Source organism: Chlorocebus sabaeus, chromosome 16 (genome assembly GCF_047675955.1).
Source record: "Chlorocebus sabaeus isolate Y175 chromosome 16, mChlSab1.0.hap1, whole genome shotgun sequence".
In the NCBI taxonomy this organism is placed as follows: domain Eukaryota; kingdom Metazoa; phylum Chordata; class Mammalia; order Primates; family Cercopithecidae; genus Chlorocebus; species Chlorocebus sabaeus.
This window is the reverse complement of record NC_132919.1, coordinates 62,856,344-62,882,281: the sequence shown is the minus strand read 5'-3', so window position 1 is coordinate 62,882,281 and position 25,938 is coordinate 62,856,344. Positions and strand designations below refer to the sequence as shown.

General features: G+C 44.0%; 1 protein-coding gene across 5 annotated transcripts in view; it reads left to right on the top strand.

Moving 5' to 3' along the window:
• Positions 1-25,938, top strand: part of MAP3K3 (mitogen-activated protein kinase kinase kinase 3) — a 73,772-nt gene that overhangs the window by 28,389 nt on the left and 19,445 nt on the right. For all 5 annotated transcript variants that reach the window (XM_037993604.2, XM_037993603.2, XM_037993602.2 and 2 more), the window contains 3 exons: positions 2,911-3,010; positions 8,727-8,840; positions 16,053-16,173. In XM_037993604.2, the coding sequence (XP_037849532.1) occupies positions 2,911-3,010; positions 8,727-8,840; positions 16,053-16,173 (335 nt within the window). The remainder of the gene's footprint in view (positions 1-2,910; positions 3,011-8,726; positions 8,841-16,052; positions 16,174-25,938) is intronic.

Here is a 25,938-nt window from a genome sequence, read left to right as displayed (position 1 = left end):
ATCTGCCTGCCTTGGCCTTCCAGAGTTCTGGGATTACAGGCATGAGCCACTGTACCGGTTCAGGAACCAATTTTCAGTTTAATCAATTTAAATTTAAATAGTCATATGTGGCTAATGGCTGCCATATTGAATAGTGCAGATACAGTTCTAGATGATGAAGGCTTTTATACTTCTCACCGATTTGAGCCAACCTGTCACAGAAGAACGTGAAAGAAATTATCTGGTCAGATTTTATTAAAACCCAATGGTTTAGATCCCTCTCTCTTGTGGCTTATTGCTTCTTCCTCTGGTTACACCACTTCCCACTCTGGGGGAGCAGGGAAGATGAGAAAGAACCACACTCTTCTTCCTCTCAGCATGGAAGAGGACAAGAACTGTGCAGGCCCATGGCTGAATACTGCCTGCTCCAACACACACTAGTCTGATTTTATCCTGCGTAGGTTTACTAAGAGATGAAGGTTGTTTTAATAGGCATTTCTCTAGTCACAATGAGCATCTTTTCATGTGTTTTATTAGCCGCTTAAAATTCTTCTGTGAATTGTCTAATCTTTTGCCTTTTCTATTAGATTGTCTTTTATTGATTTTTTACAAGTATTTTCTCAAAGTTTGATATTTAATTTTGTTGATGGTTTATTTTGAAATCAGAATTTTATTTATTTATTTATTTATTTATTTATTTGAGACAGAGTCTCGCTCTGTTGCCCAGGCTGGAGTGCAGTGGTATGATCTCAGCTCACTCCAACCTCCGCCTCCTGGGTTCAAGTGATTCTCCTGCTTCAGTCTCCCAAGTAGCTGGGATTACAGGGCATATGCCACCACACCCAGGTAATTTTTAAATTTTTAGTAGAGATGGGGTTTTGCCATGTTGGCCAGGCTAGTCTTGAACTCCTGACCTCAGATGATCCACCCACCTCAGCCTCCCAAAGTGCTGGGATTACAGGCATGAGCCATCATGCCTGGATTGTCTTCTGTATTTTATGTTATGGTTAGGAAGACCTTCTCTTTCTCTCTCTCTCTCTCTCTCTCTATATATATATATATTTTTTTTTTTTTAGACAGGGTCTCATTCTGTCGCCTAGGCTGGAGTACAGTGGCATGATCACAGCTCACTACAGCTTTGACTTCCTGGGCTCAAGTGATCCTCTCACCTCAGCCCCCCAAGTAGCTGGAACTATAGGCATGTGCTATCACACCTGGCTAATTTAAAAAAAATTTTTAGTAGACAGGAGCACTCACTATCTTGCCCAGGCTGCTCTTGAGCTCCTAGCCTCAAGCGAGCCTCCTACCTTGGCCTCCCAAAGTGCTGAGATTACAGGTGTGAGCCATCGTGCTTGGCCCCCAAGATTTTTTTTTGATTCTGTATTTTCTTATATAAATTTGAGAGTACGTATGTGTATGAGCTTCTTTCTGATATTCTTTTCTGTTTCATTTGTCTCTGATTATTTTTAATCATCTATGTTCTAGAGTATTAGGTTGAAACCATATAAAATTGCCGCTTTTGTATATCAAAAGTGGTTGGCCATCAGTAGTCTCATATAGTTCCACCTAATACATTCGTTAAAACTTTTTATTGGCCAAGCATGGTGGCTTACACCTGTAATACCAGCAGTTTGGAAGGCTGATGTGGGAGGATTGCCTGAGATCAGCCTGGGCAACTTATTGAGGCCCATCCCTACAAAAAATAAAAAATTAACCCCTGCATGCCAGTAGTCCCAGCTACTTGGGAAGCTGAGGCAGGAGGATTGCCTCAGCCCCAGAGGTTGAAGCTGCAGTGAGCCGTTACCATGCCACTGTACTCCAGCCTAGGTGACAGAGCGAGACTGTTTCCAAACAAACAAACAAAAAAACCCACAACTTTTTATTATGGAAATTTCAAGCACCCTCAAAAGTAGACAGAGTATTAAACTGAACTCCCATGGACCTGTCACCCAGCTTCAACATTACTAACATTTTCCCAATCTTTTTTTTTAATCAATTCCCACTTTTAAATTTTGCTGAAGTATTTAATAACAAATCATATTTTACACCTCTTTGGATGAGTCCTTACTCTACCTTATATTTGTAGAAATTGTTCTTCAAACTGACCTAATGAGTCTCTCCAGACAAGCTTCAGTATCAATACTATTTACATGCACAGATATGACACTGGTTAAGAAAACTGATCAGGCATATCACCAACTCAAGGGGGAATTCCTGTGACTCTGTAGTAGAAAATCTTAATTCTGAGGAAAATCAGTATGGAGATTTTTATGGCATCTCAAAGATGAACAATGGAAAAGACCTTTCAAGTCTTAGAGTTGAGTCCCTTAGGAGTTGAGGCCATGTTTTCAGTACTGCTACTCCAGTCTCTACGTTTTCTAGCTTATTTCCTAAATAACTTTTTTTTCTTTCAACTTTTAAGTTCTGGGTTACGTGTGTAGGATATGCAGGTTTGTTACATAGTTAAACGTGTGCCGTGGTGGTTTGCTGCACAGATTAATCTATGACCTACATATTGAGCCCAGTATGCTTTAGCTGTTCTTCCTGATGCTCTCCCTCCCCAAGTCCCAACAGCCCCAGTGTGTATTGTTCCCCTTCCATGTATCTGTGTGTTCTTATAGTTGGAACATAGTTTTTAAACCTAGTGGCCTCTTCTGTCATTGGCAGAAGAGTCTAAGCTGAAGTGTAGATGAATGGTTGGGACTGAGCAATAGTTGTGGGTACTGTTGTCAAACCTGATAGATGCTTAGAGGGTGAAGGGTAACAGTAGAGAAGAGGAAAAAAGGAAACAGTCGGGAAAAGGCAAACTGAGTGAAAGAAAACAGAGAATCCTGTGTTGAGAAGAAAGGAAGAATATACTCAGACCATTGCTTTTTAAACCCTACATTTTAAGTGTACAGTTAACCAACCTTTCTTTCTGTTTCTTTTCAGAATTATAGCATTCAGCCGGCCTGTGAAATATGAAGATGTGGAGCACAAGGTGACAACAGTATTTGGACAACCTCTTGATCTACATTACATGAACAATGAGGTAAGAAGGCAGATGGATGGGGCAGGGACAAAAGGGGCAGATGCCTACCTTTTTTCTCTCTGTTTAACAGAGCCTTTAAAGTTTGTTCCTCTAATATCATCTGCAGGTTTTCATCTTCTAGACCCTCTTTTCTTAATTCCAACAACTCTGGGATTTCTGTTTTTTACTAAGTGGGAGATTACTCAGCCATCTCAGCCATCTCCATTCCCCCTACTCATTCAGTGCAGATAGCTCTAATATTCTGTGGTGGAATCAGGTATAGTACCAGGGCTAGGGCTTATATTGTCTGCTTTACATTTTGTAGGAGTATCTTATTTTTTTTCTCCCAACACAGCCTTAACAAGAAGCAGAGGGTTTAGCAGGGGATAGGGAGGTGTGAAAAACCAGTGAGTAGGTCATCTATTACAGTCATAAATGCCGGATTCTTCTCTCAGAATTTCTTTTGATCGGAGCTTGTTTCAAATGTTAGCACCTGCTCTAATAAGTTCTTTAACTCCTCCTCCTCCTCACTCCACCCCAAGAGTCCTTATTTATTTCTACTTTGAATATCACCCAGGAAGGAATTCTTCTGAATGTCAGTTTTTGGGCTGCTTTCCCAGCTCCAAGAAGAATATTAAAGGCTACAGTCAGCTTAGGCTGGTGCTTTGCAGTGTATTTATGCTGAGTAAAGAACGTGTACCTTGAGGAAATTGAGTAGGGGTGCAAGACAAGAAAGCTGGGCAACATCATGACCCTTTGAGAGGCGGATCATCACTGTGTAGTTTTATTTTATTTGATGAGGAGTTAAAATTTTTCTTTTAGTGAAGACTTTTCTGAATGGTTTAGTACTCTTCTTTTCATTTAATATTTCCATTAAGAATTCCTGATGTTTCTTTATTCTAAAGCCAAATATAAATCATTGTTATTATTTTAGTTCATACATGTCTTAACATACTCTACTAGTGTTAATGATCGGGAGTTGACTAACTTACATTTGATTAATTTAAAATCCCTCAATTCTGTTCTTCTGTTTGCCCTTTAAACCCTGCACTGTCAGGATCTGAGAATCCCAAATGAAAAATCTACTGAGATTTAATTTTATTTATTTATGTCTTTGTAATTATAGCTTTATTGAGATGAAAAATTTATTGTCTAAAAGTATACCATTCAGTAGTTTTTAGTATGCTGATAGAGTTGTACAACCAACACCACTATCTAATTCCAGAACATTTTCTTTTTTTTCTGAGACAGAGTCTTGCTCTGTCGCCCAGGCTGGCGTGCAGTGGTGCAAACATGGCTCACTGCAAACCTTGACCTCCTGCACTCAAGCGATTCCCCCACCTCAGCCCCCCAAATAGCTGGGACTACAGGCACACACCAACACACCCAGCTAATTTTTTTGTATTTTTTATGGAGACAGGGTTTCACCATGTTGCCCAGACTGGTCTCAAATTCCTGAGTTCGAGCAATCTGCCTGCCTCAGCCTCCCAAAGTGCTGGGATTACAGGCATGAGCCACCGTACCTGGCCTCCAGAACATTTTTATCACTCCAAAGAGAAACCGTGTACCCATTAGCAGTTATTCCCCTTTCTCTCCTCTTCCCAGCGCTTGGTAAGCACTTATCTTTGTCTCTTTGGATTTACCTATTCTGAACATTTCATGTAAGTGGAATCATACAGTACGTAACCTTTTTTGTCTGGCTTCTTTGATTAAGCATATGTTTTCAAGGGTCATCTGTACATGTTGTCAGTATGTCATTCTATTTTATGGCTGAATAATAAATATTCCATTTATGGATTTACCACATTTTGTATATCTGTTCATCTGTTGATAGACATTTGGGTTGTTTTCATTTTTTGGTTATTAAATAGTGCTGCTATGAACATTTGTGTACAAGTGTTTACATGAACATATGTTTTCAATTCTATAAGGTATATACCTACGTGTCGAATTATTGGGTCATAAGATAAAACTCTAACTTTTTGAGGAACTGCCCAGCTTTTCTATAATGGTTGCACAATTTTACAGTCCCACTAGCGACTTATGAGTTTATTAGTTTATTCTCACTGTGCTGTAAAAAACTGCCCGAGACTGGGTAATTTATAAAGGAAAGAGATGGCCAGGCACAGTGACTCAGTCTGTAATCCCAGCACTTTGGGAGGCTGAGGTGGGCAGAGCACGAGGTCAGGAGTTCAAGACCAGCCTGGCCAACATGGTGAAACCCCATCTCTGCTACTAATATAAAAATTACCTGGGCATGGTGGCGCACACCTGTAGTCCCAGCTACTCAGGAGGCTGAGGCAGAAGAATCACTTGAACCTGGGAGGTAGAGGTTGCAGTGAGCCGAGATCGTGCTACTACACTCCAGCCTGGGCAACAGAGTGAGACTCCATCTCAAAAAAAAAATTAAAATAAATAAATAAATAAATAAATAAAGAGGTTTAATTGACTCACAGTTCAGCACGGCTGGGGAGGCCTAACAAACTTACAGTCATGACAGAAGGGAAAGCAAACACGTCCTTCACATGGCGACAGGAGAGAGAAGGGCCAAGCAAATGGGGAAAAGCCCCCTATAAAACCATCAGATCTCATGAGAACTTACTCACTATCAGGAGAACAGCAGCATGGGGATAACCACCCCCATGATTCAGTTACCTCCACCAGGTCCCTGCCATGACACATGGGGATTATTGGAACTACAATTCAATATGGCATTTGGGTGGGGACACAGCCAAACCATATCAGTGAGGGCTACAGTTTCTCCACCATCCTTACCAACATTTGTTATTTTCTTTTTTTTAATAGCCATCCTAGTGGGTATAAAGTGATATGTCACTGTGGGTTTTGTTTTTGGTTTTGGTTTGAGACAGGGTTTCACTTTGTTGCCCAGACCAGAGTGCAGTGTGCAGTCATGGCTCACTGCAGCCTCAGCATCCTGGGTTCAAGTGATCCCCCCACCTCAATTTCCCCAGTAACTGGGACTATACGCACATGCCACCACACTGAGCTAATTAAAAAAAATTTGTAGAGATGGGGGGTCTCACTATTTTGCCCAGGCTGGTCTTAAACTCCTGGCCTCAAGTGATCCTCCTGCCTCAGCCTCCTAGGATTACAGGTGTGAGCCACTATCCCTAGCTTACTTTTTTTTTTTTTTTTAATTTAACTGCCTTCCCAACCATTCTTATTTATTCCCACTTTGAATGTCACCCAGAAAGAAATTATTTTGCAATATAATATGATTTGCAGAACATTCTCCCATTCCATAAGTAGTTTTGAGATTTTATTTTAAATATGTACTGTTTTTGGCCAGGTGCGGTGGTTCATGCCTGTAATGCCAGCACTTTGGGAGGCAGAGGCGGGCAGATCTTTGAGCTCAGGAGTTCAAGACCAGCCTGGACAACATGGTGAAACCTCATCTCTACAAAAAATACAAAAATTAGTCAGGCGTGGTGGCTGAGGCAGGAGGATCACTTTAGCCTGGGAGGCGGAGGTTGCTGTGAACCGAGATCGTGCACCTGCACTCCAGCCTGGGCAACAGAGGGAGATACTGTCTCAAAAAAAAAAAAAAAAAAAAATCTTTTTTTTTTTTTTTTTTTTTTTTTTTTTGAGACGGAGTCTCGCTCTGTCGCCCAGGCTGGAGTGCAGTGGCCGGATCTCAGCTCACTGCAAGCTCCGCCTCCCGGGTTCACGCCATTCTCCTGCCTCAGCCTCCTGAGTAGCTGGGACTACAGGCGGCCGCCACCCCGCCCGGCTAGTTTTTGTATTTTTTAGTAGAGACGGGGTTTCACCGTGTTAGCCAGGATGGTCTTGATCTCCTGACCTTGTGATCCGCCCATCTCGGCCTCCCAAAGTGCTGGGATTACAGGCTTGAGCCACCGCGCCCGGCCAAAAAAAAAATCTTGTATTATAAATTGGGAACTGTGTAAGTTAATTGGACTTTTGCTTGATTTTGTGTTTACCATACATGTATAAAATCTGGCCAGGCATGGTGGCTCACTCCTGTAATCACAGCACTTTGGTAGGCTGAGGCGGGCAGATTACTTGAGGTCAGGAGTTCAAGACCAACCTGACCAATATGATAAAACCCAGTCTCTACTGAAAAAAAAAAAAAATTAGTGGGGAGTGGTGGTGCGTACCTGTGACCCAGCTACTCTGGAGGCTAAGGCAGGAGAATCGCTTGAACCCAGGAGGTGGACGTTGCAGTGAGTTGAGATTGTGCCACTGCACTCCAGCCTAGGCGACACAGTGAGACTCTGTCTCCAAAAAATAATAAGAATAAGACCTGACATTTGCTAGGTCCTAGGCAAGGCATACCTTTGCATCTAATGAATCTCTTAATACCAAGTATTCATAACATGCTCCGCTTTTTGCAGTGAGTGAGACTTATTTGTACCCTCAGGGACCTTCTATTTAATACTTCACTGGAACGTATGAGTATATTAGTCTGTTCTCACCCTGCTGTAAAAAACTGCCCAAGACTAGGTAATTTATAAAAGAAAGAGGTTTAATTGACTCACAGTTCAGTGTGGCCGGGGAGGCCTCAGGAAACTTACAGTCATGACGGAAGGGAAAGCAAACACATCCTTCATATGGCGACAGGAGAGAGAAGTGCCGAGCAAAGGGGGAAAAGCTCTGTGAAAATGGAGGAGGTAGTTTTCAGGTTCTAGTCACTGACTTTGCCCTTAAACAGAAAGATATTAAATCATGCTCTGCAGTCTGAATTTGTGTTTTTATTTGTGTAATAATTTTCATCCTCTGACCATCCCTGTACCCCTCCTGTTCCTTTTCTGCTTGTTCTATTAATGTCAGCACAATTGGAGATAGAGTGGGACATGATCCTACTTAATTTGGAAAAGAATACGGGGGCTAGGCCGGGCGCGGTGGCTCAAGCCTGTAATTCCAGCACTTTGGGAGGCCGAGACGGGCGGATCACGAGGTCAGGAGATCGAGACCATCCTGGCGAACACGGTGAAACCCCGTCTCTACTAAAAATACAAAAAACTAGCCGGGCGAGGTGGCGGGCGCCTGTAGTCCCAGCTACTCCGGAGGCTGAGGCAGGAGAATGGCGTAAACCCGGGAGGCGGAGCTTGCAGTGAGCTGAGATCCGGCCACTGCACTCCAGCCTGGGCGACAGAGCCAGACTCCGTCTCAAAAAAAAAAAAAAAAAAAAAAAAAAAGAATATGGGGGCTATAACTGTTTGCAATTTGATGCTTTGATGTAAATGGTATTTTTGGAGAGGAAACTCTTTTCAGAAAGTGTCTCACAACAGGGTACTGAGATATGCTACAACGTGGATGAACTAAAAAACATTAAGTGAAAGAAGCTAGATGCAAAAGATTGAATCTTTTATGTATGAATTGTATGTGTCTAAATGGAATGAAATGTCCAGAAAAGGCAAATCAGTAGAGATAGAAAGTAGACTAGTGGTTGCCTGGGGCTGGAGGTGGGAAGGAGGAGTGACCATAAATGGGCACAAGAGATCCTGTTGGAGTTTTGGAAATGTTTTAAAATTGGATTATGATGATGGTTGCACAACTATGTAAAGGTACTACAAATTTTTAAATTGTACATTTAGAGAAAAAAATCTCTATGGTTTCAACTAGATCTTTTAAGACCCCATAGTATCCAATGAGATTGTTTTCCTCTCAACTTATTTTTATTTTTTATTTCTGCAGAGTGAAACATTGAGATAAACTTCTGATATATTATTTCCCTTTTCTGTGTCTTGTATCACAGCTCTCCATCCTGCTGAAAAACCAAGATGATCTTGATAAAGCAATTGACATTTTGGATAGAAGCTCAAGCATGAAAAGCCTTAGGATATTGCTGTTGTCCCAGGACAGAAACCATGTAAGTAGCCCCTGTCATGGTCTGGCAGCTGAAGACAAAGCTTGCTTTCCTTAAGGAACTTGTCTTGCCTCCTTGATAGATGTTTTCATTCCTCAGCCACTGCCAAATTGAGAGCATAAGCACAGTACAGCCCACTTGTCAGCAGCCAGTGAGCATTCTGCATTTGATTTTACCGAATAGCCAGATTGTCAGTGTTAACATTGCATCTAAAGGTTATTTGACTTATGATGAGGGAGGAAGGAAAATACTTTATGATAAAGAATAAAATTCTTGTGCTCTAAATTTGTGTTTTTTCAATTAGATTTTGACCCCAACAAGAGAAATTTGATTTGTTTGGCAGAGCCAATTAGAGAGACTGTCAAGGATTTGAGACTGTTATACTTTATAAACCCAACTCCCACAACTCCTTGCCTTTCCTTTAGGACACTTGTAGGAAACAAACTTTTCCTTTTGTTCAGTGGAAAAAGCCATGGGTTGGGAGCCTCTTATAATTTATCAGCTTCTGCTTTACCCAATGGCAGGCGGTCTGTGGGGTGTCAGAAATGGGGAATTATCACTTATGCACAGTTTCCTCTCCTGAAGGATTCCTGCAGGCCTGCATTTCACAAGAATGCTTGCAATCTGTATCTGTCTTCCAATTACTGATTCCTCTACCAGTTTTCTTCAGATGCATGTTTCTGAAGGTTTCTTGGCACCATTTCCTTTTCTTTATGTGGACAGCCAACATGGCAGCATAACTATGGGTGTAGTGACTAGGACAAAGTTTAGGTGGAATGCTGTGCATGCTGACCATTTCTTTTCTTTATTTTTGAGACAGAGTTTTGCTCTTGTTGCCCAGGCTGGAATGCAATGGTGTGATCTTAGCTCGCTGCAACCTCCACCTCCTGGGTTCAAGTGATTCTCCTGCCTCAGCCTCTTGAGTAGCTGGGATTACAGGTGCCTGCCACCATGCCTGACTAATTTTTGTAGTTTTAGTAGAGACAAGGTTTCACCATGTTGGTCAGACTGGTCTCAAATTCCTGACCTCAGGTGATCCACCCACCTCGGCCTCCCAAAGTGCTGGGATTACAGGCGTGAGCCACAGTGCCTGGCCATTTTAAAATTTTTTTGTAGAGATGGGGTCTCACTGTGTTGCCCAGGCTGATCTGGAATTCCTGAGCTCAAATGATCCAACCACCTTAGACTTGCAAACTGCTGGGATTACAAGTGTGAGGCACTATACCCAGCCTGTGATGAACATTTTTCTATGTTGTAATTATAATTTGTAAGGATGTGTGTTTCCCTTGAGTAGATATACCATAATTTAATTAAATAACCATTTTTGCTACTGTTGAGATACTGAAACTGCTCCTGTTTTTTGCATTTATAAACATTACATTTGGCCAGGCGTGGTGGCTTACGCCTGTAATTCCAGCACTTTGGGAGGCCGAGGCGGGTGGATCATAAGGTCAGGAGATGGAGATCATCCTGGCTAACACGGTAAAACCCCGTCTCTACTAAAAATACAAAAATTAGCCAGGCATGGAGGCGGGCGCCTGTAATCCCAGTTGCTGGGGAGGCTGAGGCAGGAGAATGGTGTGAACCCGGGAGGAGGAGCTGGCAGTGAGTCGAGATCACACCACTGCTCTCTAGCCTGGGTGACAGAGCGAGACTCCGTCTCAAAAATAAATAAAAAATAAAATAAAATAAATAAACATTTACTTTTAAGAGTAACAACGGTAATGTTGGTGATGAAATCTTTTCTCCAGAACTTCCTCACCTAGACTTTAGGTTTCTTAATAAATGGAAGAATCATGATCTAAAATTGCTGTGTGCTCAGGAATCCTCACCTCTAGAACAGTGCTTCTCTAACTATCAGTGGTGAAATACCAGTTTTGTTCTTTTAATTTCCAATCTGTCATGGACTTTTTTTTTTTTTTTTTTTTTTGAGATGGAGTCTCACTCTGTTGCCCAGGCTAGAGTGCAGTGGTGCGATCTCAGCTCACTGCAACCTCTGGCTCCCAGGTTCCAGTGATTCTCCTGCCTCAGCCTCCTGGGTAGCTGGGATTACAGACACACGCCACCACACCTGGCTAATTTTTGTATTTTTAGTAGAGACAGGGTTTCACCATGTTGGCCAGGCTGGTCTCGAACTCCTGACCTTGTGATCTGCCTGCCTTGGCCTCCCAAAGTACCGGGATTACAGACATGAGCCACTGCGCCCGGCCGTACCAGTACATTTTTTAAATACAAAAACGGAGAAGTGAAATGGAAAAATAAACTAGAGGTATATATAAGGCTACAGTTTTCATTAGTAGATTCAATAGACATAAAATCACTCTGCCACATTGCTCTAAAGTTTTTCAGAGGGCCCTCTCCATTTCTTTACTTACTTGGTGGAAGAGCAGGACGAGCAGTATACCACAGTGTAAGGACTGGCACCAGCCCAAAGATCATACCTTAAGTACACTGCTCCAGGATAAAATATTACCTGGTCTTCATCACCAATGGCCCCAGAAGAGGGATCTTAGAATTATTGTAGTCCTTAGGAAACCTCACCCAGGTTCCTCCACAGTTGGAAAAAATTAGAAGCCAAGCAGAAAGTATAATATTGTCCATGAGGAGAACTTGTGAGATGTTGTATCATTCTGTTCCCCGCAGCTTCGAAGATAACTGAGCTAGAAAACGTCCAGAAGACAAAGTTTTCAAGGAGTTGGAGTCACTTTCATATATGAATAGCGTAAAAGTTTAGAACTCTTGGCTGGACATGGTGGCTCACGCCGGTAATCCCAGCAGTTTGGGAGGCTGAGGTGGGTGGATCACTTGAGGTCAGGAATTTGATACTGGCCTGACCAACATGGTGAAACCCTGTCTGTACTAAAAATACGAAACTAGCTGAGCGTGGTGGCATATGCCTGCAATCCCAGCTACTCGGGAGACTGAGGCAGGAGAATTGCTTGAACCTGGGAGGCGGAGGTTGCAGTGAGCTGAGATTGCGCCATTGCACTCCAGCCTGGGCGATGAGCGAAACTCCGTCTCAAAAAAAAAAAAAGGTTTAGAACTCTTTAGTCAGGACAGACAGCCTAAGCATATATAATCAGAGTCTTTAATGCATTTAAGAGCATGGATAATGAAGACACAGATTTATTCACCTAATCTCAATTTGGATGAACTTCTTGAGTGTTGAGCATTATCTTAGAACAAAAAAGAAATCATTTGTATAACAAGTGATAAGCCAGGCTGGATAACAAAGCAAGACCCCCATATCTACAGAAATTTTAAAATCAGTCGTGGTGGTAAATGCCTGTAATTCCAGCTACCTGGGAGGCTGAGGCGGGACGATCACTTGAGCCAAGGAATTCCAGGCTGCAATGAGCTATGATTGCACCACTGCACTCCAACCTGGATGATTGAGCAAAACCCTGTCTCAAAAAGAAAAAAGATGATATATGTGGCATCTATTATTCTGAAATTGTATAGCTTCAAAGCAGATTTTTAAAAGGGCTTTAATAAGAATTCATGGATGGCAAAGCTGTAAATTTAATTAAATCACCTCAGATGCTTTCACAGCTATCATAACTATCATGGTCTTCCATGCAAATATCTCTTGGTACCACCATTAAAACAGAGGACTGGACAGGATGCTCTTGGTGATCCAGTGTGCCATTTCTTATCTTACATTCCCATGTAACAAACTAAAGCAAGCTCTCTCCCTGCTTTACCTCCTCCCTGCATCGTTGAATCCACTTGCCAAATCTTTTATTGAGATAATTTGTGGGTAGACTTTTTCCTATCTTCCAGTCACTGAAATCTTGATACACGTGGTTTCCTGGTAATTTTTCATATTGTTTGTGTTAGCCACAGCACACTTCTACCCAGAGTCCTTTAGTGAGGTTTTCATGGAATGGTCACTGTCTTCTATTTGTTGTCTTTAGAATGTTCTGCTAGCTACACAGTTCATACCTGTGGGCTCTCCTGTCACTCTATATATTCTTAGGCATAGTCCCACCTTCCTCCTTCCTCTCTTTCCCACTTCTGAGTCTTATTCAAGGTGTCCTAAACCCTTGCAGCAACCTCATTTTTATTTACTATACCATTCCCTTTGCCCCCTTAAATTGAGGTTTTCAAAATTTGGCTATTACAAAGTATCAGTGCTTGGACTCTTATGTCCAGAGGTTCTGTTGGTCTGAGGTGTCAAAAGCTCCACAGGCGGCTGGGCACAGTCGCTCTCCCCTATAATCCCAGCACCTTGGGAGGCCGAGGTGGGCAGATCACCTGAGGTCAGGAGTTCAAGACCAGCCTGACCAACATGGAGAAAACCCATCTCTACTAAAAATGCAAAAAATTAGCTGGGCGTGGTGGCACATGCCTGTAATCCCAGCTACAGGGAGGTTGAGGCAGGAAAATCACTTGAACCCGGGAGGCAGAGGTTGCAGTGAGCCGAGATGGTGCCATTGCACTCCTAGCCTGGGCAGCAAGGGTGAAACTACGTCTCAAAAAAAAAAAAAAAAAAAATTAGCCGGGCATGCATGGTGGTGCACGCCTGTAATCAGGAGGCTGGGGCAGGAGAATCATTTGAACCCGGGAGGCGGGTTCTGTCTCTAATAAAAATACAAAAAATTAGCCGGGCGTCGTGGCGGGCGCCTCTAGTCCCTGCTACTTGGGAGGCTGAGACACGAGAATGGCGTGAACCCGGGAGGCGGAGCTTGCAGTGAGCCAGATCGCGCCAGGGCACTCCAGCCTGGGTGACAGAGCAAGACTCCGTCTCAAAAAAAAAGCTCCTCAGGCAATTCTCATGGGCAGCTAGGGTTGAGAACCATTACCTGCAATTGAGGCATGACTCACTTCTAAGACCTGGCTACTTGAAATGTGGACCATGTAACAGCAGTGTCAGCATCACCTGGAACCTGGTTAGAAATGCAGGCTCTGAGCTCCACCCCAGACCTACCGAATCAGAATCTGCACTTTAACAAGATTGCAGGTGATTCATATGTACATTAAAGTGTGAGAAGCTCTGCTTTGAGACCTTCACTGATTCTCTTCACCTGCTTTCTAACCTGTTGCCACAACCTCAGCTTTTTATTTTACAAATCTATGCTTGTGCTGGCCATTGAAATTCAGCTTTTAGATTTTTTATTTATTTTATTTTTATTTTTATTTTTTGAGACAGAGTCTTGCTCTGTAGCCTGGGCTGGAGTGCGGTGGTGCGATCTCGGCTCACTGCAAGCTCTGCCTCCCAGGTTCACACCATTCTCCTGCCTCAGCCTCCTGAGTAGCTGGGACTACAGGCGCCCGCCACCACGCCTGGCTAATTTTTTGTATTTTTATTAGAGACAGGGTTCCACTGTGCTAGCCAGGATGGTCTCCATCTCCTGACCTCATGATCCACCTGCCTCAGCCTTCCAAAGTGCTGGGATTTACAGACATGAGCCACTCCCGGCCTAGCTTTTACATTTTCTAATTGAGGGTTTAGATTGTATGTCCTTTGGTACACATTTCAAATTCACGTTGCCATGATTTATTGAATTCCCACTATGTGTAAGGCCCTGCATTCAGGCAGGTGGCAGGGTGCTTATCATTCATCTCTTCTTTGAGTGCAAGGCTGTGGCCCTCCCTTGCCCTTCACTTGCCTGCCTCCCCAGTATGTGGCTTTGACTGTTGTTTCCTTTTTGACCCTTAGCAGAGAGCTATTGCACATTGGAGGCTGCAGCAAGAACATTCACTTCCCCTTGGTTCTGACTTCCCGTTAGAGCAAGGCAGTTTTTCAAGACAACCTGCATGTGATAAGTCTGGCAAGGGGACTACGGGAGGTTGCTTGGCAGCTGAACTCTCCCCTGAGAGCGGGAAACCTTTTTCCTGGAGGACAGGATATAGAGTTTGTTTAGATCAGACTTTTTTTGTTAGGGGGAAGTAGAGGAGATAGAGGAGCAAGTAGAAACTTTGAACCAACTTGTTTAAATCCTGAGCTCTCACCCCCGCTCTCACCAGTGCCCTGCTTATTTGTAATCACATCCTGACATCACTTGATTACCTCCAGGGTTTAGTTTTAAGCTTTCTCGGTGCAAAGGCCCCCCCTTTGTTACTTAGTTTTCTCTGTGGTGGCTGGACTGGGCTGGATGAAAAGAGTGAGTGGGTGCTGGGAGGATTGCTGACCCTCGTCTCAGGCCCTTGACCTCTGTCTGGCAGAATGGTACTTATGATAGCTTTTCTCAATTGAACATGATCCTGAGATGATTTACATGTAAACCCTGGAATCCTCTTTTTTTTTTTTTTTTTTTTTTTGAGGCGGAGTCTCGCTCTGTCGTCCAGGCTGGAGTACAGTGGCCGGATCTCAGCTCACTGCAAGCTCCGCCTCCCAGGTTCACGCCATTCTCCTGCCTCAGCCTCCCGAGTAGCTGGGACTACAGGCGCCCGCCACCTCGCCTGGCTAATTTTTTGTATTTTTTAGTAGAGACGGGGTTTCACCATGTTAGCCAGCATGGTTTCGATCTCCTGACCTCGTGATCTACCCATCTCGGCCTCCCAAAGTGCTGGGATTACAGGCTTGAGCCACCGCGCCCGGCCTCTGGAATCTTCTTAATTTTCAGGGAGTGATTATGGTTGGGAAAAAGAAGCATATTGAGCTACTTTTAAACATACATATATAAGCTGGGCATGGTAGCATGTACCTATAGTCTCAGCTAACCTGGAGGCTGAGGTGGGAGGATCCCTTGAGCCCAGGAGTTTTGAGTCCAGCCTGGGCAACATAGCAAGACTCTGTGTCAGTCAATCAACCAATAAGATAAATACATATATAGCAACCAGAATTTTGTTGGGGAGGGAAGTTGCCATCATTCATTTTCTATTCTGACTCCCTCTTCTGCAGAAATAATTTTCTGCTACTCTTCCTAAACTCTCTGAAGAATTTTATGAGAGGGTATTTACAGGTCTCTTTTGTTTTGCAGATTATTACAGGAATGCCTGTTATTCCTCCATGTCTGGATCATCACCTGTTAAATTGGGGCGCTAGGTCTCAGCGCTCATATATCATTGAAGTTGTAAAACTACATTGAGCAAATAGTGGTTTGCGGAGACAAATAGAAGAGTCAGATTTGGGGGAAAGCTGGGTAACTCATGTATTAAAAGCATGAAGGTGGCTGAGCGTGCAGGGAGTCCTTAGGAAAAAGGTGAGAAGGCCTTGATAGGCCTGACTGTGTAAAGATTTAGCTTGGCCTTTTTCCTCTTCTTTTACAGAACAGTTCCTCTCCCCACTCTGGGGTGTCTAGACAGGTGCGGATCAAGGCTTCCCAGTCTGCAGGGGATATAAATACTATCTACCAGCCCCCCGAGCCCAGAAGCAGGCACCTCTCCGTCAGTGAGTATTTCACCCCTTTTTTCTCGCCCTCTATTTTATCTGCCCACATTTTAAAAAAGCAACAAGTATTTGTTAATTAAATAATCATCAAATATTTATTGACTATTACTCCGCGTGGAGTAATCCTCTATGCCTTTATTTAGAGAGGAAGGGCAAAGAAATAACTGGGATGGTATCCTGATTCTCAAGGAACTTAAAATATAGTGATGTAGTAGTATGATTAAATTCCTTTTAAACATTCCTGAAAAAGTGATCGCCTCAGACATCTACTTGAAGACTTCCAGCTGTGTTTACACTCACTTTTGACCATTCTTGTGAAGAATAGAGACTTATAAAGTTAGGAATCAGGTCTAAGTTTGAATTTTAACCTTAAACCTCTTGCTTATGATTCCCGAGAAGTCTTTATACTTCAGGGAAGATGCTGACCAATGAAACTTTTGAGAGAGTCAAGCTTAGTTGTCTGGGAAGGAAAGGAGACTGTTGACATAGTACAATCATTTATCTGTATTTGTAGGAGATTGGTTCCAGGACTCCTGTGGATGCCAAGATCTGTGGATGCTCAAGTCCCTGAAATAAAATAGTGTAGTATTTGCATATAATTTACCCCCATCCTCCCTTATAGTTTAAATCATCTCTGGTTATTTATAATACCTAATATGATGTAAATATTATGCAAATAGTTCTTATGCTAAATTTTTATTTGTATTTTTTTTGCTATTGTTATTTTTTTTATAATTTTCCACATATTCTCAATCTATGGTTGGTTGAATCCACAGATGCAGAACCTGCAGCTATGGAGGGCCAACTGTATATACAACCCTCTGCTAACTAGTCAGAAAGCTCTGTGGCTGCTACTAGTCCTTCCCAGGACAGGAATCTAAATCAGGCCTGTAAATTATTACTAGTTAATCCAGGATTACTGTGGATCCCACTTTTGAGAGTCTGGGGAGAAAGCCCATTTCTTGAATTGTGAAACTTGTATCAAAAGGGAAATCTGGCCTTATCAAACATCGTGTTGAGCCTGCTGCCTTAATGTTGTGGAGACCCCTGCTGCTGCTAGAAAGCCAGCTTTGCCCTTATCCATATAGGTAGGATTGCTTCAAATTGAACTGTCCTCTGAAGATCCTGAGCTGAGCTTGAGAGATCTAAGCACTGTTTCTGAGTTTGTCTGTTTGCAATATGCCTTATGAGGGAGTTGCAGGAAAAATATGTTACCGAGGTACTGACTTTGCCTTATTGAGTAACTTCTAGAATCCAGGCAAGTACTGGTACTAAGTATTGCCAGGCTGAAAGTCTGTATATGCATTTCAGATTTTTGTAGATAATTGGGGGATGTGTTGGTTGAGGAGGGAGAGCTAGTACCCTAGCAAGGAGAGCCTAGCCAGAGCGTCTCTGGCCCTGGAATCTGGGTGCCTCAGAGCCTGGGAAGCTCTGCCAGTTTGGCCTCTTTTCCGTAGTCCTTGTGGAGATTGAGGGGATGGAGGCGGGCAGCATGGTCCCTTGTAATCAGTAAGGATTGATGGGGCAGTAACTGGGTCTCCTGCCCCCAAGCAAGAACCTATGATATGTGCATGGAGGCAGGGGCTAAATACTCAGCCACTGGACCCTTCCTCCATGTTATTGGGAGCTATATATAGAAATTATTTTCCTGGCTGAGAATGCTGAGGAATGAGATTTCTGTGAAGTAGTTCCTGTTTATCTGGAAAATGGGCAATACAGCCTCTTAGCATACCTAGATCCTTCCTTCATTCGGCGAAGCATTAAGTACCAGCCATTGGGCTGAGATGAATGCTGCAGCGAAGCATGTGGAAGAGCAAGGGTGGCTGGAGCAGATTCAGCCTGGGAGAGAAGGGCTTTCACAGAAAAGGCAACATCAGAGCTGACACTCCAAGGAACATTTACTGAACATCAAGTAGAGATAGATATCTCAGGCATAGTAAGGAGCACCTGCCAGGCTGATCACAAAAGAACTTGGTGGTTTCCAAGAACCCCAGGGACTTTGGAGTGTGTGTGGGGTAAGGTAGATGTGGCAAGAGAATGGATGGAACCTGTGAGTCTTTCCATAGAGCCAAGAAATGGGAGAGATGATTTCTAACTGGAATGATCTGGAATATGCATTCTGAGGGGAGCTGTCCCAGCTGGACCTTGAAAGATTATGGAGGATTTCCACAGGGGACAATGGGAGAAAGGGCTTTTAAACTACATCTGTGGAGAGCTCACTATACTTCAGGTCCAGGCTGGCTGATACATTTGGAGGAGGAGTAGAGAAGGCCAAGAAAAAGGATGCCTGGGTGTTTTCTAAGGGACTCTCAACTGCACTTAGGCTTTTTTGGTAGGCAGTGGGAAGCCACTGAAAATGTTTGCCCCTGATACCCATCACCATTATAATATTTATCATGTTGTCTTTTTTTTCTTCAAGACAGTCTCACTCTGTCACCCAGGCTGGAGTGCATTGATGCCATCTTGGCTCACTGCAACCCCTGCTTCATGTACTCAAGCAGTTCTTCTGCCTCAGCCTGTTACAGGTGTGCACCACCACTCCCAGCTAATTTTTGTGTTTTTAGTAGAGATGGGATTTCGCCATGTTTACCAGGCTGGTCTCAGACTCCTGACCTCAGATGATTGCCTGCCTTGGCCTCCAAAGTGCTGGGATTACAGGCGTGAGCCACCACGCCCCAACTATCATGTTGTCTTATCTCTCTTCCATCATTCTACATTTTTGTACATTCATTCAAAAGATAATTACTGGCTGGGTATGGTGGCTCATGCCTGTGATCCCAGCACTTTGGGAGGCCGAGATGGGTGGACTGCTTGAGCCTCAGGAGTTTGAGACTAGCTTGGGCAACATGGCAAAACCCCTTCTCTACAAAAAATAGAAAAATTAGCCAACTGTGGTGGTGCGTGTTTGTAGTCCCAGGTACTTGGGTAGCTGAGGTGGGAGGATCACTTGAGCCTGGGAGGCAGAGGTTTCAGTGAGCCATGAATGTGCCATTGTACTCCAGCCTGGGCAACAGAGCGAGACCCTGTCTCCAAAAAAAAGTAATTACCAAAATATCTACTATGTGCCAGAAATATGGGAAGCAAAAAAGACACAGGCCCTGTCCCTGTGGCCTTTGCAGTCCATGGAAAGACTGACATTTACTTGTTATGATGCGATTAATGTATAATTACAAACTGTGACTGAAAGGTGTGTGGTGCTGCAAGTGGGCTATAACTAAGAAATGGGCTGGGTATGGTGGCTCACGCCTATAACCCCAGCACTTGGGGAGGCCAAGGTAGGTGGATTGCTTGAGGCCAGGAGTTTGAGACCAGCCTGGCCAACACAGTAAAACCCCGTCACTACTAAAAATGCAAAAATTAGCTGGGCGTGGTGGTGAGTGCCTCTACTCCTAGCTCAGAGGACTGAGGCAGAAGGATCACTTGAGCCTGGGAGATCAAGGCTGCAGTGAGTGGAGACTGCACACTGTACTCCAGCCTGGGTGACAGAGTGAGTGAAACTCTGTCTTAAAAAAAAAAAAAGAAAAAAAAGAAAAGAAAGAAAGAAATGGTGGACTATAACTAAGGGATGGGACCTGATCCTGATCTTGGGGCCAGGAAGGCCTTAGGCATGAATGAGATTTGGGAGTTAGGCAAAAGGGATGCAAGGGAAGAGGGTTCCAGACAGGGGATGTTACAAGAGCAGAGGCCTGATGGCAAGAGGAAGTGTGGTATGTCTGAGAAATGGAAAGAAGTCTGGATAGCTGGAGAGCTGGGAGCAAGGGGAAGGGGAGAGCAGGATGAAGCTGGGGAGGGAGGCAGAGCCTTGTGGACCCTGATTAAGATTCTGATCATTGCATGGAAAGCAGTGAAAAGCTACTTTAGAGTTCTTAAGTGAAGAGGAGTGGGTGGTGTTACATGTTCATATTTGTATTTTGAAAAGATTGATCTGGCTGCAGTGTGGATAACAGATTGGAGGGGGCAAGAATGAATACCAGGGAACTGCATTCGGCTAATGCAGTGGTCCAGGTAGAGAAAACTGGGGCTTGGAGTAGGCTGGTGAAGTAGAGGGAAGGAGCAGGTGAACTTTTAGAGGTGAAACCGACAGAACATGGCATTTTGTTTTGGTGGTTCTCAAAGTGTGTTCTGGGAATCCTGGGGAGTCCCTTGGGTCCTTTGACCCTGTGAGTTCAAAATTATTTTCTTTTTCTTTCTTTCTTTTTTTTTTTTTTGAGACAGAGTCTCGCTCTGTCACCAGGCTGAAGTGCAGTGGCACAATCTCAGCTCACTGCAACCTTCACCTCCCAGGTTCAAGCGATTGTCTTGCCTCAGCCTCCCAAGTAGCTGGGACTACAGGCATGCGCCACCATACCCAGCTAATTTTTGTATTTTTAGTAGAGATGGGGTTTCACCACATTGGCCAGGATGGTCTTGATCTCTTGACCTCATGATGCACATGCCTCAGCCTCCGAAAGTGCTGGGATTACGGGCATGAGCCACCACGCCTGGCCCTCAAAATTATTTTCATAATCATGCTGAGACATGACAGTTATCTCACAAGTGTACAGTGGAGTTTTCCAGAGGTCATGTGCCTGAGGTGATGTCATCACTGTACTGGCTTAAGGGCATGTGTGCTTGTATATGATTGTATTCTTAACATTTATTTTTTCCTCCACTGGTTTCTCCTGAGAAAATGTTTTTAAAGTTTCTGAGTTTTAATTTCAAATACAGTAAATATCAGTTGATACATCCCACATAAATAAAAGCTAAGTGCCCTCAGTTTTAAGGTGCAAAGGGGTTCTAAGACCAAAAGGCTTAAGAATTACTATAGTATTGGGTTGAATTTGCAGGTGTTTTCAGGAGGCTAAGGTGGGAGGATAGCTTGATTCCAGGAGTTTGAGCTCAGCCTAGGCAACATAGTGAGACCCAATCTCATTTAAAAAAAAAATGAGGCGGGGTGTGGTGGCTCACGTCTGTAATCCCAGCACTTTGGGAGGCCAAGATGGGTGGATCACCTGAGGTTAGGACTTTGAAACCAGCCTGGCCAACATGGTGAAACCCCCTCTCTACGAAAAATACAAAAATTAGCTGGGCGTGGTGGCATGCGCCTGTAATCCCATCTACTAGGGAGGCTGAGGCAGGAGAATTGTTTGAACCCGGGAGGCAGAGGTTGCAGTGAGCTGAGATGGTGCCATTGCACTCCAGCCTGGGCAACAAGAGCAAAACTCCATCTCAAAAAAAAAAAAAAAGGAGAGAGAGAAAGGAAGGAAGAAAAATAATTTGCAGATATTGAGAGAGAGGGAGGTAAATTACTGCTTTGTGGAGATGAATAAATGGCATCGCCTTTTACTAAGACAGGAATATTGAAAGAGAGTGTGGTTCCAGGTGATGGGAAGGGGCAGACTTAATGTTTTAGACATGTTGGTATTGAAGTGCCTCTGATATAGCCAACAGGAGATATCAGAGAGGCAGTTAGATATATAGGTCTCTAGCTCAGAGGGGAGAAAATCAGGGCTAGTGAAAAAATATTGGAAATTGTTATGTTGAAACCATGGGCCCAGGGGAGAGTGCCTAAGCAGAGACTGTAGAATGAGAAGAAAAGAGGGTCCATGATTGAGCCTTCAGAACCCAACACTTAGTGGCCAGTTAGAAGAGGATGAGTCTGTGAAGGACAAAGAAAAGGAGTAACCAGAGAAGTAGGAAAGCAAATTAGGAGTGTGGGGAGAAGGCCTTACACAGAACCAGCCAGGTTGGTAAGGACAGATCAAGGGAAAGAGACAGAAACCTGTTCTTTTCATTCACAAATGTCTGAGTGCTTGCTGTGTGCTGGTACGGATAAGACTTTCTGGAAGGGAAACAGAGACAGGAGTCAAAGTCTAGCATGAGAGACTTGGAAAAGTCCTAGCAGTAGAAATGGGGTCGAAGAAGTCCTTGGTTAGTAAGCCTTAGCAATTCAGCCTTCCACCGGGTTCCTCTGCTGCCTCCTTCCCATTATCATTTACATACATGTGAATATTTAGTGATTGTGCAGCAAGCGGGCTACTCAGTTCACACTGCAGCATTTGCATTGATGGGGAGGCACAGGGTAGCCCAAATTCCAGACTTGTTTATTTATTTGAAATTCTTCCTTATTTTGGATTGAGAATCAGCTTTCTCTCACTTTACCCACTAATTCTAGTACTGCTCTCTTGAGCAACAAATAAACACAGATAAAATCTTTCATATGACAGTTTTTCAAATATGTGAAGCCAGGTATCATGTTTACCATTTGTTTTTTCCATCATAATATGCATACCTTGAATTCCAGGTTTTTTTCAGGCCATTTAGTCTGTTAAACTAGTTAATGCTAAACAAACAAAACAGAAACAAACAAAAAAACCCCTACTAAGTAATGAGTTAATCCAAAAGAGTTAATCTCCCTGTGGGGAGATCACCAGGCAGGCAGGTGGAATTTCCCTACCTGAAGATATCCTCTCTCATACCTTGGCCTATGGAAATTCTACCTACCTTTGAAGCTCAAGCAATATTTTTCCTTGATACATTGGGTAGTGCCCTTAAGCCATGTAACCAAGCCTCAACTAAAGGACTTGTCGGCGGGGTGCAGTGGTTCATGTCTATAATCCCAACACTTTGGGAGGCCAAGGCGGGCAAATCACCTGAGAACGGGAGTTCGAGACCAGCCTATGCAACATGGTGAAACCCTGTCTTTACTAAAAGTACAAAAATTAGCCAGGTATGATGGCAGGCGCCTGTAATTCCAGCTACTCGGGCCACTGAGGCAGGAGAATTGCTTGAACCTGGGAGGCAGAGGTTGCAGTGAGCCAAGATCGTGCCACTGCACTCTAGCCTGGATAGACTCTTGCTCTGTCTCAAAAAAAATAAGAAAATAAAAATTATCCAGGTGTGGTTGTGTGCATCTGTAATCCCAGCTACTTGGGAGGCTGAGGTGGGACAATCACTTGAACCTGGGAGGTGGAAGTTCCAGTGAGCTGAGATTGTGCCACTGCACTACAGCTTGGGCAACAGAGTGAGACTCCGTCTCAGAAAAAAAAAAAAAAGGACTTGTTCCTGCTGCATTCTGACTCCTGTATGGTCTAAGTTCATCTTGTTAAGTGCCTTTGCCTCAGTTCTCACTCTGTCTTTGTCCTTATCTTGCCACTTGGTCCCATAGTGAGGCAAGCCATACTCCAACCCCTGAGTGGAGGCAATCAGGTTTTTTAGGAGTTTGGTAGTGAAATGGTGGGCCTGCCAGTTGCGGTGGTGCATGCCTGTAATCCCAGCACTTTGGGAGGCCAAGGTGGGTGGACTGCTTGAGCCCAGGAGTTCGAAACCAGCCTAGGCAACATGGCAGAACCCCATCTCTCTATCACCCAGGCTGGAGTGCAGTGGTGCCATCGTGGATCATTGCAGCCTCAACCTCCAATCCTCTTGCCTCAGCCTCTCAAATAGCTGGGACCACAGGCGCTTGCCACCACACCTGGCTGATTTTTTTGCAGAGATGAGTTCTCATTATGTTGCCCAGCCTGGTCTCAAATTCCTGGTCTCAAGCGATCCTCCTACCTCAGCCTCCCAAAGTGCTGAGATTATAGGTATGAGCCATCATGCCCAGCCCAGGATGTTTTTAGGCTAGAGATATGAGGAAGTGTATGAAGGAAGGGATAAAGACAGCTGAAGAGAAGGGGTTAAAGGTGATGAAGAGGAGACCATGGGGGAGCTGACTCCTGCTCAAAGAGATGAATCAAGGAGATGAATCAAGTCCAGGTAGACGGTTTATAATGCTTTCGCAAGGAAGAGAGGAGCCCTCTGCCTCTGAGAGACGAGGAGGGAAAATTCAGGCAGAGGACAAGAAAGAATGTTGAAAGGATGAGGGTGGCTTATAGCGACAACTGGGCAGTAAAAAGAGAGCAGTGCGCAGGACCAGCTTCCAGTCCTAGTACAGATTTGAAAGGGTAGAAACGAGGACTGCAGGGGTAGTGACCATACACTTGGAAACAAAATGGTTAGCTTCTTTCATCTCCAAAGGTTTTTTCCCTCCTTGCTATAAGTTCTATGATGCTAGATGAGATCAGAAACTTTGATGGTGGTAGCGGCTCCAAAATAAAATGGGCATTTTGAAAGTTGAAACAGAAGATGTTCTTAGGGTCTTATGGAAATTCTACCCACTACTGTGTTCTACAGAGTGTGGTCCACTGTGAGCATATGGGTGAATATTAGTTAAGATTTTCTATTGAGAAAGAAAAAAAGATTTGATTACTCTCCCCATCTCATCTGTCCCTGAAGAGAGAGGAGTTTCCAAATATTTGGTGGCCAAAAAAGCTGTCTCTTTATACTTGCAATGACCTGCACATTAACATTGACCCAAAGCCCTAGAACTCCCTGCAGAGACAACTTCCTGACTGCATCAGCTTCCTGATTAGGGTTCTTCTATGAGAAGGGCTAGAATCTGAAAGCCTGTCATTCAGCTTTAAGTCAGAGTACAAAACAAAAGAACCTACTATATCCTAGGGTGAGAGTTTATCTTTGGCTCTGCTTCTTTGGGTTAAGGAGGCTGGTAGAGAGCTAGCGCGCACTGAGAGGAATGAGGATAGCTGGCAGCTTAAACCCGGCTCTTCTCCTTCTGTGTAAAATGCCTTCATGGGAAGCTGTGGGCCTCTCAACAGTGGAACTGCTACTGTGCTTCTTTGCTTCAGTTGGTGCTGAGATGGGCCTGTTGGCATAGATGGCCCAGTGAGGCTAGAGCAAGTTCAGGCTGGAATACCAGGGAAGGGTGTTCCAAGAAAGCCTGTGACCCCTGCCTAGGCAGCCTTCTGAGACCTACAGAATGAGCTGTTTTGCATAGCACTGTGTTTTCTGCTGTCTGGCTCATTGCTATCACTGCTGGTAAATATATAACCTTTAGTGAGTTTATGGTCCAGTATCCTATCCTGTTCAGCTCCCTGTCTCAGTTGCTCTCAACTGCTGTTGTGTATCTCATTGGCTCCCAGTTTCTGAAATGAAGATTAAAAACAAAACTGAAAATGCCCTGGAGCAGTTCTGCCAACTCCTGGTTTTTCCATTTGGTTCCTCTGATAGCCATTGGTTTGGGGAGACTTCCCTTTCCTGCTCCAGCCTGTGGGCCTGTGCACAATAGCCCCTGGCACATAGCCCATCAGATAACAAGACTGGCTCTCTGCAGGCGCAGTGTGGATTGGAAAAAGTGAAAGTCTCTGGCTGGAAATAAAAGCTCAGAAAACCTTTGCTATTTTTCTCCCCAGGCCCTCCTGGGTCTGTAGTGCTGGCTTCATGTGAGCTAGTCCCATTCCACCTTGTAAAACCAGGGGAGAGTTCAGTGCAACTGATGAAGGAGGGTACAGGTGTCAGGGGGACCATGGATATTTTATCCCAGGGAAGTCTAACCCCAGAAACTCCATGTAACAGATTCAGGGCATTTCATCCTGTCTGGGCATAGTTTGGACCAGTGTCTGAGGTTTCATAAATAAGAAGTTTTTCTCTCCAATCAATCCCTTACAAGAGACATTTTTATTTGTTCTAGTTAAAATGTATAATACAACTCCAGAGTGTATTGGTCAGAGTTCAGTTGCGCAGAGGAGAACCCACTGTGGCTAGTTTCAGGAAGAAGAGATTCCATAAGCCAGAGGTGCACATTGTGGATTATGGAATCAATGAGGGAAGAAAGAGAAGCAGGCTCTAGATTAAGACACACCACAGAGCATCCTCCCTCTTCTGTAATCAGGAAGCCACCGGTCCAGAAGTCCAGTGCCCCTCAGCTCTGGTCCACACCTGTCTGTC